At 49.8% G+C, this 14,860-nt stretch overlaps 1 protein-coding gene across 6 annotated transcripts in view; it reads right to left on the bottom strand.

The window, feature by feature from the left end:
• Positions 1-14,860, bottom strand: part of ATP11C (ATPase phospholipid transporting 11C) — a 59,830-nt gene that overhangs the window by 15,783 nt on the left and 29,187 nt on the right. For 5 of the 6 annotated variants that reach the window (XM_061446183.1, XM_061446182.1, XM_061446180.1 and 2 more), the window contains exons 10-23: positions 14,699-14,780; positions 14,192-14,342; positions 13,228-13,425; positions 12,211-12,372; positions 11,720-11,877; positions 10,479-10,550; positions 9,567-9,640; positions 8,803-8,906; positions 8,041-8,222; positions 7,259-7,522; positions 3,272-3,446; positions 2,507-2,609; positions 828-973; positions 416-475 (exon numbers count right to left, since the gene is read on the bottom strand). In XM_061446183.1, coding sequence (XP_061302167.1) covers positions 416-475; positions 828-973; positions 2,507-2,609; positions 3,272-3,446; positions 7,259-7,522; positions 8,041-8,222; positions 8,803-8,906; positions 9,567-9,640; positions 10,479-10,550; positions 11,720-11,877; positions 12,211-12,372; positions 13,228-13,425; positions 14,192-14,342; positions 14,699-14,780 — 1,931 coding nt within the window. The remainder of the gene's footprint in view (positions 1-415; positions 476-827; positions 974-2,506; positions 2,610-3,271; positions 3,447-7,258; positions 7,523-8,040; positions 8,223-8,802; positions 8,907-9,566; positions 9,641-10,478; positions 10,551-11,719; positions 11,878-12,210; positions 12,373-13,227; positions 13,426-14,191; positions 14,343-14,698; positions 14,781-14,860) is intronic. The other variant, XM_061446185.1, reaches the window with a different exon arrangement.

Genomic DNA, 14,860 nt, shown 5'->3' with positions numbered 1-14,860 from the left:
GTCTCTTTTTAAAGGCTGTCATAAAAGAATGAGCTGTTCTGCCTTTTAAGAGACACTTTCAATGCAGGGAAATGCAGCACAGGGGAACAAATCAGGGCTTCTTTGAAAACTGCTTCATTTAAGAGGAGCAGAAGCAGCAAAATCGGGTGGTGAGAAACCAGCTAAACCCCTCTCTCATTACTTATTCCTGGGTGGCGGATGGGAAAGGAAAGAAAGCAGATTTCTTTCTTTTCAGCTATGGGTCTCAAACATATTATGCTTTAGATAACAGCATTTAGCAATAAGGTCAGCTCCTACTGCCCTCTAAAGCAAGGTGAGGAAGGGAGAGGGTGCTATAAGCCAAGTCTCTGCTAGGACACCTCATTGCGCCACTTGCTTTGTATCCTGGCTCCACAGACACGTCACTGGAAGTTACCTGCTGTGAGAATCCACAGAAGAACTGGTATAAAAACTGCGGCAGGATGAAGCAGAGGTTCTGGGGAAACAAAGGACAAGCAGTGAGCAGGGAAGTGAGGACTCCTCAGCCTAAATCCAAATCATTGCTCCCATTACCAGCCATTGGTGCCCGACACGACGCTACCAGACAAACCAGGGCACTGTCTTCCACCAAGCACAAAACTAACCCAAGGAGCAGTTAGTATCTGCAGAAGAAAACCATGCTCACATTCCCTTGTAAGCAGTAGTTCCAATTGACAGGCACATGGCAGAGCCATGTCCTGATCCAGGGAAGGAAAACAGAGCTACAGATGACCCTGCTTATTATTTGTTTCTCTTACTGAAGGAATCCATAGCACAAGCAAAGGCATAAACTGCACACACATCCTTACCTTATAGAAGAAATACTGTACAAGGTGTGCAATTCTCACATAGTATAAATGCCCATGTGCTAGTAGCAATTTTCTTAAATGTTTAAACTTTGGCACAGCATAGTCACTGTTTCTGGAAGCCTGACGTCCTTCTTTGCCTTTTATACCTGGAGACAGAAGCATGGCAAGGGGTTAATCCCTAATGGACTGGAATCTGGATTGATGCCACAGGATAGGGTTAATCCCTAATGGAGTGGAATATGGGCTGATGCTGTGGTATAGGGTTAATTCCTAAGGGACTGGAATCTGGACTGATGCTGTGGTATAGGGATAATTCTTATGGGACTGGAATCTGGACTGATGCTGTGGCATAGAGTTAATCCCTAACGTACTGGAATCTGGATTGATGCTGTGGTATAGGGTTAATCCCTAATGTACTGGAATCTAGATTGATGCTGTGGTATAGGGTTAATCCCCAGCGTACTGGAATCTGGTCTGATGCTATGGTATAGGGTAATCCCTAAAGGACTGAAATCTGGTCTGATGCTATGGTATAGGGTAATCCCTAAAGGACTGAAATCTGGGGTGATGCTATGGTATAGGGTAATCCCTAAAGGACTGAAATCTGGGGTGATGCTATGGTATAGGGTAATCCCTAAAGGACTGAAATCTGGGGTGATGCTATGGTATAGGGTAATCCCTAAGGGACTGGAACCTGGGAAGATGCTATGGCAAAGGGTTAATCTGGACAAATGCTACCCACTAGGCTTGTTCACATCACTGTCTTGGGGCATGACATAACACAGTATTTCCCTCTCAGTGCCTCAGGAGAGTAACACACTGACATGCTGCAATCCTCAGCATGGTTTTGGCTCCACACCACTCAGACCTGCCTCTGGAGTTTCTCAAGCTATATTTAGGTTGAGCTGTCTTGAGCTCCTATGGAAGAGTGTGGGGCAGCGTATCTCAGCAAACCCGATAACAGATAAGGAATTGGTTTCCCCAGGGCTTGCCCATATCTCTCCCAGCCTGGTTATTCCACAGCACATGCCTGGTTGTTTCAGATGTACCCGCAGAGCTGAGCTCAAGAAAGGCAGTTTTGTTCTCTCAAAAGCCACATCCAACCCAACTGCCCTGGGACCTCATTCATTAGAGGGCACTGTGGCATTTCCAACAGCCCCAAATAAAGAGACTGCTCTTTCCCTTCCATCAACCCTTCTTTACTACAAAGGTCTCCAGTGGTTCAATGTCACACACACAGGGCATACAACAGAACTGAGCATCAGCCCCCAGGAAACACATGTGGGTGCACAGTGGAGTTACTGGCAGCTGTGACCAGCTACCCTAATACAGTCTGGTGTTTTCATTGCACTGCCTGTGCCACGACTGCTGGTAATCACCATCAGTCTGCTGCTTGTGCCTTTATTCTCTGAGCAGCAACCAACCTTTACCACCTTCAAGGTGGCTGTAGCATTTTTGAAGGCCATCTGTAGCTATGACTGATGAAGAGAGTGGTGCTATTAAAGGTGAGCAGTACATGATGATATCCAGCCAAACCTGGCTCCAAAGAAAACAGCAGCAGACTTCCTGCATTTTCCAGTGGGATCAGTGTAGCCATGTGCAACCAGAAACACTGACTGAGCCCCAGGCAACAGCAGACAGCTCTTAGGCATCAGATGGGTGTTATCAGGGGGTCTTACCTATTCCAACGTGTGCTTCTAGAATCATACTGACATCGTTTGCACCATCCCCTATGGAGAGGGTTATCGGGCTCCCTTTGGTGTTCTTCACCATCCGCACAATCTAAACCAACAAAGGACAGAGCAGAAACCAAACATTCAGTTAAAAAGCCTCCAGAGCCCCAAAACTGCCCCATTTGCAAGAGCCCCCCAGGACAAACAACTAGACAAAATAACACCAGGTGGGTTCACAGCAATAAACCTCCTTGTTACTTCCTTCTCTGTCACCAGCCAGAGCAAAAGCCAGGATCCAGCTGCACAGGGATGAAGGACTGCATTTAAAAACCAACTGCCAGGCAGCAGCATCCCCCCCTTCACTGCTGCCAGTCCCTGTTCTCCCAAAGATGGGAATTCTCATGCGTTTTGAGGGCAGGAAACCCTCCCATGTGGAAGAGGGGCAGAAACACGCTGCTTATCAGGCTTGGATCCCATCCACTGGAGTGAGGAAGTCATGGACTCCACTTGTGGAATTTGGAAAGGAAAAAAAAAAGAGGGGGATTTGCTTAATTCTACTTGGCTTGGGTTTGTGGCTTCCTGCAGGCATATTAAACAAAGGGTTTGAAAGACTGATGTGTTCCCATCACACTCCCAAGTTCAGATGAGGCTTACACATAAGGCTGTAGAAGTCCTAGGTGATCATGATCAGGTCAAGCCCCAGCTGATGGATTAAAGGTGCATCACATCACACAGTGATGTGCTTCAGCCCATTAAAAGCAGCGTGAATACCTGTGCTTTCTGCAAAGGAGCCATCCGGCAGCACAGGACTGCAGCACACTTCAAGCAGATCTGCAGAAAGATGTTCTTGTAATTACTAGAACCAGAGTCCTGAGAAGGGTTCAGTATCAGCGACAGCGTTGAGCCATCTATAATCAGGCCATACTCTTGGGTCAAGGTCCAGCTTCTGGAATGCAAGGAACATGTTTGAAACAAAATCAGATTTGAGGAAGTTAACTGCTTGCCTCATAGAACGGGTTGTGTTGGAAGGGACCTCAAAGCTCATCCAGCTGCAACCCCTGCCACGGGCAGGGACACCTTCCACTAGAGCAGCTTGCTCCAAGCCCCTGTGTCCAACCTGCCCTTGAACACTGCCAGGGATGGGGCAGCCACAGCTTCTCTGGGCACCCTGTGCCAGCGCCTCAGCACCCTCACAGGGAAGAGCTTCTGCCTAAGAGCTCATCTCAGTCTCCCCTCGGGCAGGTTCAAGCCATTCCCCTTGGCCTGTCCCTACATCCCTTGTCCAAAGCCCCTCTCCAGGTTTCTTGCAGCCCCTTTGGGCACTGGAGCTGCTCTCAGGTCAGGCTCCATGGACTTCAGAACCTGCAGCTGACACAACTGTTCCTGCAGCCACGTTCCTTCAACTCAAGACTGGGGTGACGGCTTTCAAAAGGCTGAGAGAACATCACTGAGTGTCCTGTCCTGGCTTGGGTCTAACGGTTCTGTCTCAAAGAACAGCAGAGGAACCCATCCCCAAAAGGCACAGGAGTGCAGAGCACCACTTTATTTCATGTGCAGGATCAGTGCAGGTGCTGTTTCACTTGTACTTCATCCTGCAGAGCAGCACGGAGCCCTGCTGAAAGCCGAGAGCATCACCCAGCACATGCACAGCCGCGACAGCAGCAGCGCTGCTGAAATCACAGCGGGGTTACTCCACACAAGAGCCTTGGGGCATTTCTGCACAGGGGGAAGGTGCCCAAGGGAGAACCTTCAGGTCTGGGCACTCTGATGCCCAACGCTGCAGCCTTCCCCATCCCGCCTTGGGGACCAGCTCCCCGCGGCAACGGGAGGCAGCACGGCCCCAGCAGCACAGGCCAAAGGCAAATACAGTTGGGGTCACTTCTCAGCTCTAATCAGCTCTCTCCAGGAGAAGACAACGCGGCTTTCGAGCAACTTCTGCTGCCTTCCCCTTCCTGTTGCCAGGAGATGGGCACCGTGCATGGAACCCTCACGGAACCCTCACGGAACCCTCATGGAACACTGATGTCACAGTGATGCTGGAGGACTTGAGGGGCTGCTGGGGCCGCAGCCCTTCAGTCTGCTGAGCAGCAGGACCCAGTCTGGCTGCTCGGGGGACTTCTGGAGCCAAGGGCAGGAACCAAGTGGTTTTGGAGACGTCTTCAGGGGAAGCATCCTCAGCTTCGGCCATGCCTCGAAGAGGTGACACGGGAGCACCTTGGGCTGCTGCCACCGCACCTCCCAGAAAAGAAAACTCCCTTCAGGGTTTGCCTGATGAACCCTGGGCCCTGACCATGCAATTTTGTGTTTCAGAGACCTCTGCACCCGAATCCTTCCCCGTTGCCCTATGGAAGCTCGTCACCTGCCTCCAGTTCCACTCCATCTGGTGGGGGGACAACGGGAGCTGCGTGGTTATCGCAGATAACCTCTTTGAAAGGGAAGTGCTTGGGAAGAAGGGAGCACGTCGGGTCCTTAAGGCTGAGAGCATGAATGAGTTCCTCGACCGGCTCCACCTCCATGGGTTTTATAGGATGCCAGAGGACATGGTGATATCTGTGCCCATCAGGGAGCTGCGGGCAGTAGCAGCAGCAGGGCCTGCTCTGGGACAGGTACGTTGGTTCCTCCGCACACAAAAGAACCCTCAATCATCCTGTGGCAGCTGCTCAGTGCTGACAAGATACACGGCAGCACCACCATTATTGCCAACAGGCCCATGCCACACTCAGGTGCTCTAAAACGAGACCTATTTGGGTTTCTCCATTGGATTTTAGGCTTTTGAAGACCCTACACTTCTCTGCTCCCAGCAGCTGGAAACACAAGGGTGGTTCTGACTGACCAAAACTCTACCCTCTCATTGCATTCAGCCAGAACAGCTGAGCTTTAAAATGCCCCAGAAAGTCCTTTTGAACACCCGCGGGTGCCTTTTCCCATGCAGATGCCCAGTTACCGGATCTCTGTCTCTCTCCTCCTTGCACCGATGCCAACTGACTCCTCCCCTTTGCATTTTGTAGCTGCTCTTCTTCTACCACCCCTACTTCCAGCGGGATTACCCCAACCTCAGCAAGATCCAGGGGATGGCAGAAAGAGCCATGGAGCAGCTGAGAGCGGCCACTGCAGCCCCCATGGGCACCAGCGTCAAGGGTACCAGGCAGAGGAGACGCCAGCGTGGTGCTGAGCCTGGTGCAGGAGCTGCAGAGGAGCAGCACAACACCCAGCCCTCTGCAGCCACCCGCTCCACCCGCACCAGGCTCAGGGGTGCTGCACCCACCCCAACAGACACCAGCGGCCCCTCTGCCCCAAAACGTAGGCGTAGGTAGATAGGAACAGCTATAGAGTAGAGATAGAGTATAGGTTAGTGTAGGAGTAAGTTACTGTTGTTGGGGTTTCAATAGGTTATAGGTTAGTGTAGGAGTAAGTTACAGTTGTTTTGGGGGTTTCAATAGGTTATAGGTTAGTATAGAAGTAAGTTACTGTTGTTGGGGTTTCAATAGGTTATAGGTTAGGATAGGGGTAAGCAGCTCTGTTGTTTGTTCTTCTCTAGAATTAACTTCTCTTAGAATCATAGAATTATAGGATAGTTGTAGTTTAGTTTAGTTTAGTTGTAGGATAGTTAGGGTTGGAAAGGATTTTAGGAGCTTCTAGCTCCAAGCTCCCTGCCATGGGCAATGACACTGCACACCACACCATGGCTCCCAAGGCTCTGTCCCACCAGGACTTGAACACTGCCAGGGATGCAGCATTTACCACTTCCCTGGGCACCCTGTGCCAGCGCCTCAGCACCCTCACAGGGAAGAATCTGCCTCATTCCTCAACTGAACTTCTTGTGCTCCAGTGCAAACCCATCACTCCTTGTCCTATCACTGCAGTCCCTGATGAAGGATCCCTCTCTGGCACCCTCGGAGGCCCCTTTACACACTTGAAGCTGCTCTGAATAAACATTTCTGATCTAAATGGCATCATTTCTCGTCAAATTGAAAGCAAAGTGTTCCTTTGACAAAAAAATCCCCATGGGCACTTTGCAGATTAAAGCCATTTAGGTGGTTGACATCAATCAGATCTGGATATATTCTGACTTGGTCTTCTACGTTCTCAAACAAAGGCTATTCAAAATCATAGAATCATAGAATCCCAGACTGGTTTGGGAGGGAAGGGACCTCAGAGCTCCTCCAGCTCCAACCCCTGCCACAGGCAGGGACACCTTCCACTAGAGCAGCTTGCTCCAAGCCCCTGTGTCCAACCTGCCCTTGAACACTGCCAGGGATGGGGCAGCCACAGCTTCTCTGGGCACCCTGTGCCAGCACCTCAGCACCCTCACAGGGAAGAGCTTCTGCCTAAGAGCTCATCTCAGTCTCCCCTCGGGCAGGTTAAAGCCATTCCCCTTGGCCTGTCCCTACATCCCTTGTCCCAAGCCCCTCTCCAGGTTTCCTGCAGCCCCTTCAGGCACTGGAGCTGCTCTCAGGTCTCCCCTTCAGGAGCCTTCTCTTCTCCAGGCTGGACCAGCCCAGCTCTCTCAGCCTGGCTCCAGGGCAGAGCTGCTCCAAAATCACTTCTGTATTTATCTTCACCCCATCCCATCAAGCAATCTTAAAAAGCTTGGATTTAACATGCACCCTTTACTAACAGAACTGTGTAACTGAGTTCAAAACCAACTGCTAACCAGAGATGACGGCAGAGTGAAGGAGCCAGTCCCCAGGGCCAGTCTCTATAGGCTTTGTACCTACACCCAAAACACGCACGGGCCGCGTCCTCTTGCTCACTCACCTCTTCAGTCCCCCCCGGCTTTTGGGAACATCCTGAATCAGTTTTTTGTGGTACTCCATCAGCAGCTCATGGAGCCGATCCTCCTTCCTCTCGCTGTCGCCCACCGTCCTCGCCGTCAGCTCCAGCAGCTCGGTGCTGGTCTGGAAGAGCCTGCAGGCGTAGCACGTGGACTTGGCAGTTTCCATCTTGTCTCCTGTCAGCACCCAGACCTTCATGCCAGCTGCATGCAGAGCTTCGATCGTCTCTGCCAACTGCTCCTGCAGCCTGCGAGAAGGAGCAAAGCATCACTTCATGGGCTGGGCCTTGCTGAATCCACAGAGCCCTTACTCTGCAGGTAGGAAACACCAGCTCAAGACAAGCCGGTTGATTATCCCCTGTGCTGGAGAGACCACTGCCATAGGAATAAGGATTAGAAGTCAGCAATCCCAAGCTGTTATTTGCAGCCAAAAGACGCAATCGCTGCTTTACACTGCGAGACCTCAAGTCAAGAGTAAGAGTTTCGTTTACGCATGCGGTTACTACATCTGCAAGCGAAACGGGATCTGTTTTGATGTGCAAATTAACGCTGCGTGCTTAATTCACCCTCTAGAAGCTCAAGTACTTCCGTAGTTTCATTAATAAATCCTAATTCTTACTACACCAGCCAATTTTAGCAACTAGGGCACTGTGTAATGGTTGTGCCACGGAGTAATTAATTGTCCTGGACACTCCCAGCATCCGCCTGGATGCTCAGCTCCACCACAGCGATACCACAGTGCTGGTGGTGATGGCCACCTCTTTACCTGTCTTCTACAGCTGTAGCCCCAATCAAGTGCATGTCTGCTTCTGTGTCTTCAAAAACCTTTGCCATCTTTTCCTCCCTGTCCTGCAGAGCCATCTTTGCTTCATTCAGTTGTTTGTCTATTTTGTCATACTCCTTTTGAGTGAGCTCTTTGAAGGCCACGCACAGCGTTCTGTAGCCATCCTGGTAGGGGAAAGAGGGAAAATGAAGTGGACAAGTGCTCTAGAAGCAGGTTTTCTCCACTCCCCACTTGAGGGTTAGTGCTTTTCTCCACCAATCAGTGCTTCCTGGCAGTGCTGACCCTGACAGCAATGACCATTTCTTGGCTTAAAAGACCAATTTCTCTGTGTTTATACGGTAACTTCTCCCTATCAGAGTAACCTTGCTTCTGATTATTATGTGCATCTAATATGGCAGAGAGAAGGACTAGTGCTGAGAGCGTGCATCCAGCAGGGAGAGCAGGGACTACGACTGGGACCAGGCACTTCTCTCCCCACAGTAAACAGCCTGCTCTTATTATGTCTATTTTTAACAGGCATGGGAGATGCTTGGACACAACCGTGATGGAGACCATATAAGTAAACCAAAGCTCAACTAAAGGTGGAAGCCAACGAAACAGAAAAGGAAAAAAGCCTGGCTTCAAACCAATATGAAGTGACACTTGGATTTTCAACACTTCCCTCCAAAGCAAGGCCACATCCCTATGTTTGGAATAAGGCTTTCCTGACCCCAGGAGCCAGCCAAATTCCATCCACGAGCTCACCATAGCATTGCGGTCCACGTGGACTTTTGTTTGTTGGATTTCTTCTTGCTGCACCCTTGGAAAAATTGAGGAGTCTGCTCCTTTACAGAAGAGAAGCAACTTCCCTAAAAGCAAATTATAAATAGTTTATAGCCATCACATGCTGTAGAGAGACTTCACAGCTTCAATAGCTCCAGCAAGTGATGCAGAGGGAGAAAATCTGGCAGGACTAAAGGCAGAACTGCTGGAAGCCCAGAGGCCTTACACTAACCTGTGCAAAGCCTTCGTGCCCTCAGGCTGGACATGGGGTGTCCCTTCTGCCTCTGAGCAAGCTTTCTTCAACAGGCTGCACACAGCAGTTGAGTTTTTCCTATTTCAAAACTCTGGCAACCTTTCTAGGGAGGATAAACCCAGCATCCCATAACCTTTTGGGCCTGACACTTGAGATGGATGGTGACCTCTGAGTTTCTGTCTCCTATCCCCATGAAATCCCATCCTACTTAGGGGATGGGTCTCACTTCTCCCCCCATGTATTTGTACTTTCAGGCTGGAACAAGTCCAGCAGCAGCTTTCCATAGGTCATTTCCCACCCCCCCCCCAACTGCTGCTGGTCCCCAGTGGCTGCTATGGAGAAAATCAACTCTATCCCAGCCAGCCCCACTACAGAACTTAGAGCAGCTTAGAAAACCTCATAGCTTTGCCTCTGGGTTACAGCAGTAAAGGATGTGTTCTATATTTGTACATATGCACACATGTATGAGTCCAGAAATGCATTTTAACTGTACCTGTGGTGGTTCTCACAATGACGCTCATACGGCGACGGACAGGATCGAAGTTCAACACATGGAGAAGTTGGTACCTTCAGAAGAGAATCAAGCAGCTTAGACTCAGTAGAAGAAAACCAGCTATTTAAGACATAAAATCACTGAGTCTTGCTGCAGGAATCAATACACCCTACACTGGGCAACGTGCTTTTTACAGCTACTGCACAAGAATGTGGAGTAAAACCCCCTCCGGTGCTGCTCTGAACATGGGGCTGAGGGTGCTGGTGCCCAGCAGTGCACTGAGCTCAGGCTGCAGCCCCGTGTACTGCAGGGCAGAGACACTGCCTCCAACATTCAAATAAGGAGTTCCACCATAAGGGCAGCAAGAAGTGAAACTTGCTTGGGAAGGCAAGGTCTCAGGAAGTGCCTGGATTAGGTCAGGGATCCTTGGATGTCCCCCAAGCTGTGAGCACAGGGGGAAATCTCATTATTATCAGCTCAGAAAGGGAAAAGAGTGACAGGGATAGCAGCCACATCACACAGTTCACGGTTACAGCACCCTGCTGTGAGGCCCCATAAGGTCAGCAACCACCCCATGTATCCCAGCAGCCACTTGCACAGCGGGGTATGGATGACGGATACACGCAAGAGACTGTGGGCACTAAAGGGACCTGAATTTAGACACCATTAAAGCCACCAGCAGCTTTTTGCAAGCTAAACCTTTCATCCTGCACCCTGCTGGGCTGCACTCTGTGAAAGGGATGTGAGTTTGGGGACAGGTCAGCACGGGCCAACAGCCCTCACAAAGGAACAGCTCTGCCCTTGCCAGGTTGGCCACGTGGACCACACTCAATGTAGGCTGGGTGGGAGGCAGTGCAGCACAAGCAGCCCTGCTCCTCATCAGCATCATCCCCCCCCCCCCCCAGCACTTACATTTCAGTTTCGTTCTTTTGGTTTCGGATTTTCATGAAATCATTTTCGAGTCCTAGAAAAGTGAAACCATACCTGTCAATAAACAAAAGGACAGAACAACATTGAAAACACCCGTTGGCACAGGTCAGACATTCACAACGTTCTCGTTTCACCTCCTGCACGACAGAGGAGGACAATGAAGTTAGGGAGCCTGAGCTAAAAAGCCTGACTGGACCATAGAATCATAGAATGGTTAGGATTGGAAAGGACCTTAAGATCATCCAGTTCCAACCCCCCTGCCATGGGCAGGGACACCTCACACTAAACCATATCACCAAAGGCCTCGTCCAACCTGGTCTTGAACACTGCCAGGGATGGAGCATTCACAACCTCCCTGGGCAACCCATTCCAGTGCCTCACCACCCTAACACGAAAGAATTTCCTCCTTATATCCAAGCTAAACTTCCCCTGTTTCAGTTTTAACCCATTACCCCTTGTCCTGTCACTACAGTCTCTAATGAAGAGTCATGTTTGCCTGCTCCATGCAGAGCCTGCTATGACGTGCTGGCAGCACTCCCAGGACCTGGGGAGCTGGGCATCGCAGTGCACAGATGCTGAAAGCCTCTGAATGCAGCCCCCTGGGTCTCCAGCACATTTACAAGCCATGGGCAAGTACATATGGCTGCAACAGGCTCTGTCTAAAACTTAGGGGCTGGAAATAGCATAGAGTGGTTTGGGCTGGTGGGGACCTTAAAGCTCATCCAGTTCCAACCCCCTGCCACGGGCAGGGACACCTTCCACTAGAGCAGGTTGATCAAAACCCCATCCAACCCGACCTTGAGCATCTTTGGCAGGATCCCAATGTGGGTTTGGTAACAACAATCCAGCCCGTTATTTTGCCACTGCACACCAAGGATGCAAGCTGGCTGCAGTATGCACACAGTTACTGTTCTCTGTTTCTTGTGGGTTAAAACACATGGCTATGGGGGGCTCCAGCAAAGGAGCCTCTGCCCCAGCCAGGCTCTGCAGCACCAAGAAGCTGCTCAGGGAAGACCCTTTGCAAAGCATCCCTGTTACAGGGAACTCATCTAAACCCACAGGCTCACAGTGCTTCACAGAGCTGAGGGTCAGGCCCAGTGGTGGTATCACAATGTGCTTCCCATGGAGAGCTGTGGTCTTGACTGGGGAAAGGGGCCTATTTCCTTCATATAACCCTCACCAAAGAGAGGGAATGAAACACCCCAACACCTTCATATCCTTACTTTTCCGCGCCTTTCACCAAAGCAATCTCATCTGGGGAAGAGGAGATGTAGGTGTATTTGCGTTCTGGTTGCCCCATCAGCCCATCCACTTGGTCTGCTTCCTTGATCTGGACAGTGTGGCACAGGCAGAGGGCTCGCAGGAACAGCTCCTCACGGCTCTAGGCAGGAGGAAAGGAGGGCTTGTTACCAGCTTAACACCATAGAATCATAGAATAGTTAGGGTTGGAAAAGACCTTAAGATCATCCAGTTCCAACCCCCTGCCATGGGCAGGGACACCTCACACTAAACCACGCCACCCAAGGCTCTCTCCAAGCTGGCCTTCAACACCACCAGGGATGGATGCACCGAGCCCACCTCACAGCCCTTGGTGGTGCTTTTGGTGTGTGCACGCTTTAAAACCACATCACCAACACCCACTCTTTTGGCTGTATTTACCCAGCCAGGAGGTGATCACAAGCCCCTAACAGCCATCAACACGCACATTCCCTACCTTTTCTGCTTTGCCATAGTACTTCAGGGGTCCATCGGTCTGAGAGAAGCCATCCACCTCCGAAATGCAGTCCTTGTACTTGTGCCCATCGATGCAGCACTCAATGAACTCCATGCTGTTCTCTGTCAAGGTCCCGGTTTTGTCCGTGAAGACATATTCCACCTAGAAGCAAGCAAGCAGGCTGCCCCACTGCACCCCAGACCCATGCACCAGAGGAACCCCCCAAAACAGCAAGCCTGGGGCATTTTACTGCTCCTCTGCCAATGGTGGGGAGTACTTTGCTGCTATCCTAACCTGGCCCCTCCAAAACACACCCAATAGGAGTTACACCACTGTGTATTCTACTACTTCGCTCCTCAGGGCAGCTTCTTTTTGCTCTCCAGCCCATTGCACGGGTGCCTGAAGACTGAAATCCATTTCCATGCTCATCTCTTTCCCCTCATCCTCTTTATTGGGTCCTTTGCTATAGGTTCTAGTGCTTCTACAGCTGTTGCTGCAGGTCCGCTGCCTCCTTTGGGGGCTTTTCATCTTGGTGCTGCATTTAAATCAGGTAATTGCTACTCCAAATACTTGCTTATGGGGTTTAAAGCCAAATAAGAAGCTGGAGGCACTACACAGACCCTCCAACTCAGCCTCTCCTCACGCAGATAAGGAGAGGGAAGCCTGAGCTGTCTCATGCACATCTCTCCGGGCATGCAGTTTTCATCAGTCCTTGAAGGGACATCAGGGTTTTCATCTTCAAATGGAGGCAGTGAAAGCAAAACCATCCCGACAGGCAGAGCCCTGCGCCCGATATTCCCCGATATGGAAACAATTGGCATGACCCAATTCCTGCTCTTTCATGCACTATTTATAACCTTATCCGTTTCATGGAGCGAGTGGAATCACATTAAATGGAAAGTGCCACCAGACCGGCTGAAGCTCTGCCCTGAGGGGACCACAAAGGGCTGCTACAACAAAGGTTCTAGCAGGGAGGATGTTTTCACCCAAGCAGATGCAAACAGGGAATGTTCTGACCTGCCCAAGCTCTTCGTTCAGGTCCGAGGTGTTCACCAAGGCCCCCTCTTTTATTTCCTCATCATACATCTCCTTGTCCCAGGAGATGAAGAAGGAGCCCAAGAACTTCTGCATCTCCACCGTAACGTACATGGAGACTGGGATAATGAAATTGAAGAGGACCATGAATGACAAGAAGTCTGTGAACATCCGCAGGACCTGGGATGGAAAAGAAGGAGAAGATGATGCAGTCGGTGCCCATTCGGGGTGATTTGCATCAACATTTCTGGGGGTTTACAGAGCTTTTCTCTAATGTTAAACGAAAAAAGACAACCTGAAAATACAGCTAAGATACAAAGCCAAATTCCAATCTCCTTTGATGCAGAAATCTCACTGTCTTCTGGAGATCTACAAGGGTAGAACACAAGAGCGCATCTCACTACTTAACAGTGATCAAACAACGTTTTATTCAAGTATACTCCTCTATTCCTCTCCAAAATACACCAGAGTACAGGCTCATTCTGATCTCAAGCAATAGGAACAAGGAGCAAGCTACGGAAAGGTACAACTGATGCAGTGACATCCCTGTAAATACTACTCAATCTATTAAATCACCAATCTCTATCCAGTTCCACTCACTCTTTCAGGCTTGACTGCCTGTGTCTCAGCAAGTTGAGGAAGCTGGTTGACGTGACCCCAATTCAAGTTTGCCTACTCAAAGCTCAAAGATAGCTCGAGTTCAGATAAGGATCCAGGTTAAATTGGCTGCTGTGTTTCTATGATAGAGAGTATTTATGCTTTGCCTTGCTCCATGCAAGCACTGCAGTGCACAAACACGAGAGAGGCAGGAAAGAAACACAAAGAGCAGGAGAGACAGAAGGAAACAACAGCCACAGGGCTCACTGGGCTCGCAATAGACTCTATCACACTAAATAAACCCATCCAAATAAAGCCAGAGGAGGGGCTGAAACACAAATCCCCTTACCTTGAAGGTCTCCCTCTCTTTTTTGGTCTTTTCATTGTACCAAGGCTCATCATTAAAGGGATTACTCTGCCACACATACTTCAGAGTGGTGCACACAGTGGCCTTGCTCAATAGGATGCACAAATACACTATCAAGAAAGCGTTGATAGATCTGAAAAACAGGTTTAGTCTTTCAGTTCTTGCAGCTATTTTTATAGAGAAAACCACGCAAAGAAGCAGGAACAAGACTTCCTTTTAAGAAGGGAATTACAGAACAAGAGCTTTTGATATTCAGGGTCAGTTCATGTATATTAACATCTCTTAACTTTGTTTCCCTTAAATAACACAGCTATTAAGCGATGCAGCTTCTTGAAAGATAACAATCAAATACACAGATTTTCTTTGCAATCAGAGAGCACCTGAAACAAAAGGCAGCAGATTAGGGGATTATTTCTCTACAAGTCATCCATTAAAACCCAAACCAAACCCAAACGCTTTACCCATCTTTTGCAGATGAGAAATACTCACTTTTCTACAGCAGATCGTTTCTGAGACTTCCCTTGGTAGTTCAAAGCCATTTTCGTTTCCATTCCAGTATAGACTGCAACTCCTACAGGGTATTAAAGCAGGGCTCATAAGGCACTTGCAGCCCCAGACGGACCCAGCTTGCACTTACACGTATGGGGCACC

This window comes from Pezoporus flaviventris, unplaced genomic scaffold (assembly GCF_033815535.1).
Source record: "Pezoporus flaviventris isolate CSIRO_AGI_PZ_B2104156 unplaced genomic scaffold, CSIRO_AGI_Pfla_v1 ptg000005l, whole genome shotgun sequence".
In the NCBI taxonomy this organism is placed as follows: domain Eukaryota; kingdom Metazoa; phylum Chordata; class Aves; order Psittaciformes; family Psittacidae; genus Pezoporus; species Pezoporus flaviventris.
The sequence above is the reverse complement of the archived record's forward strand: the minus strand, read 5'-3'. Positions and strand labels throughout refer to the sequence as shown.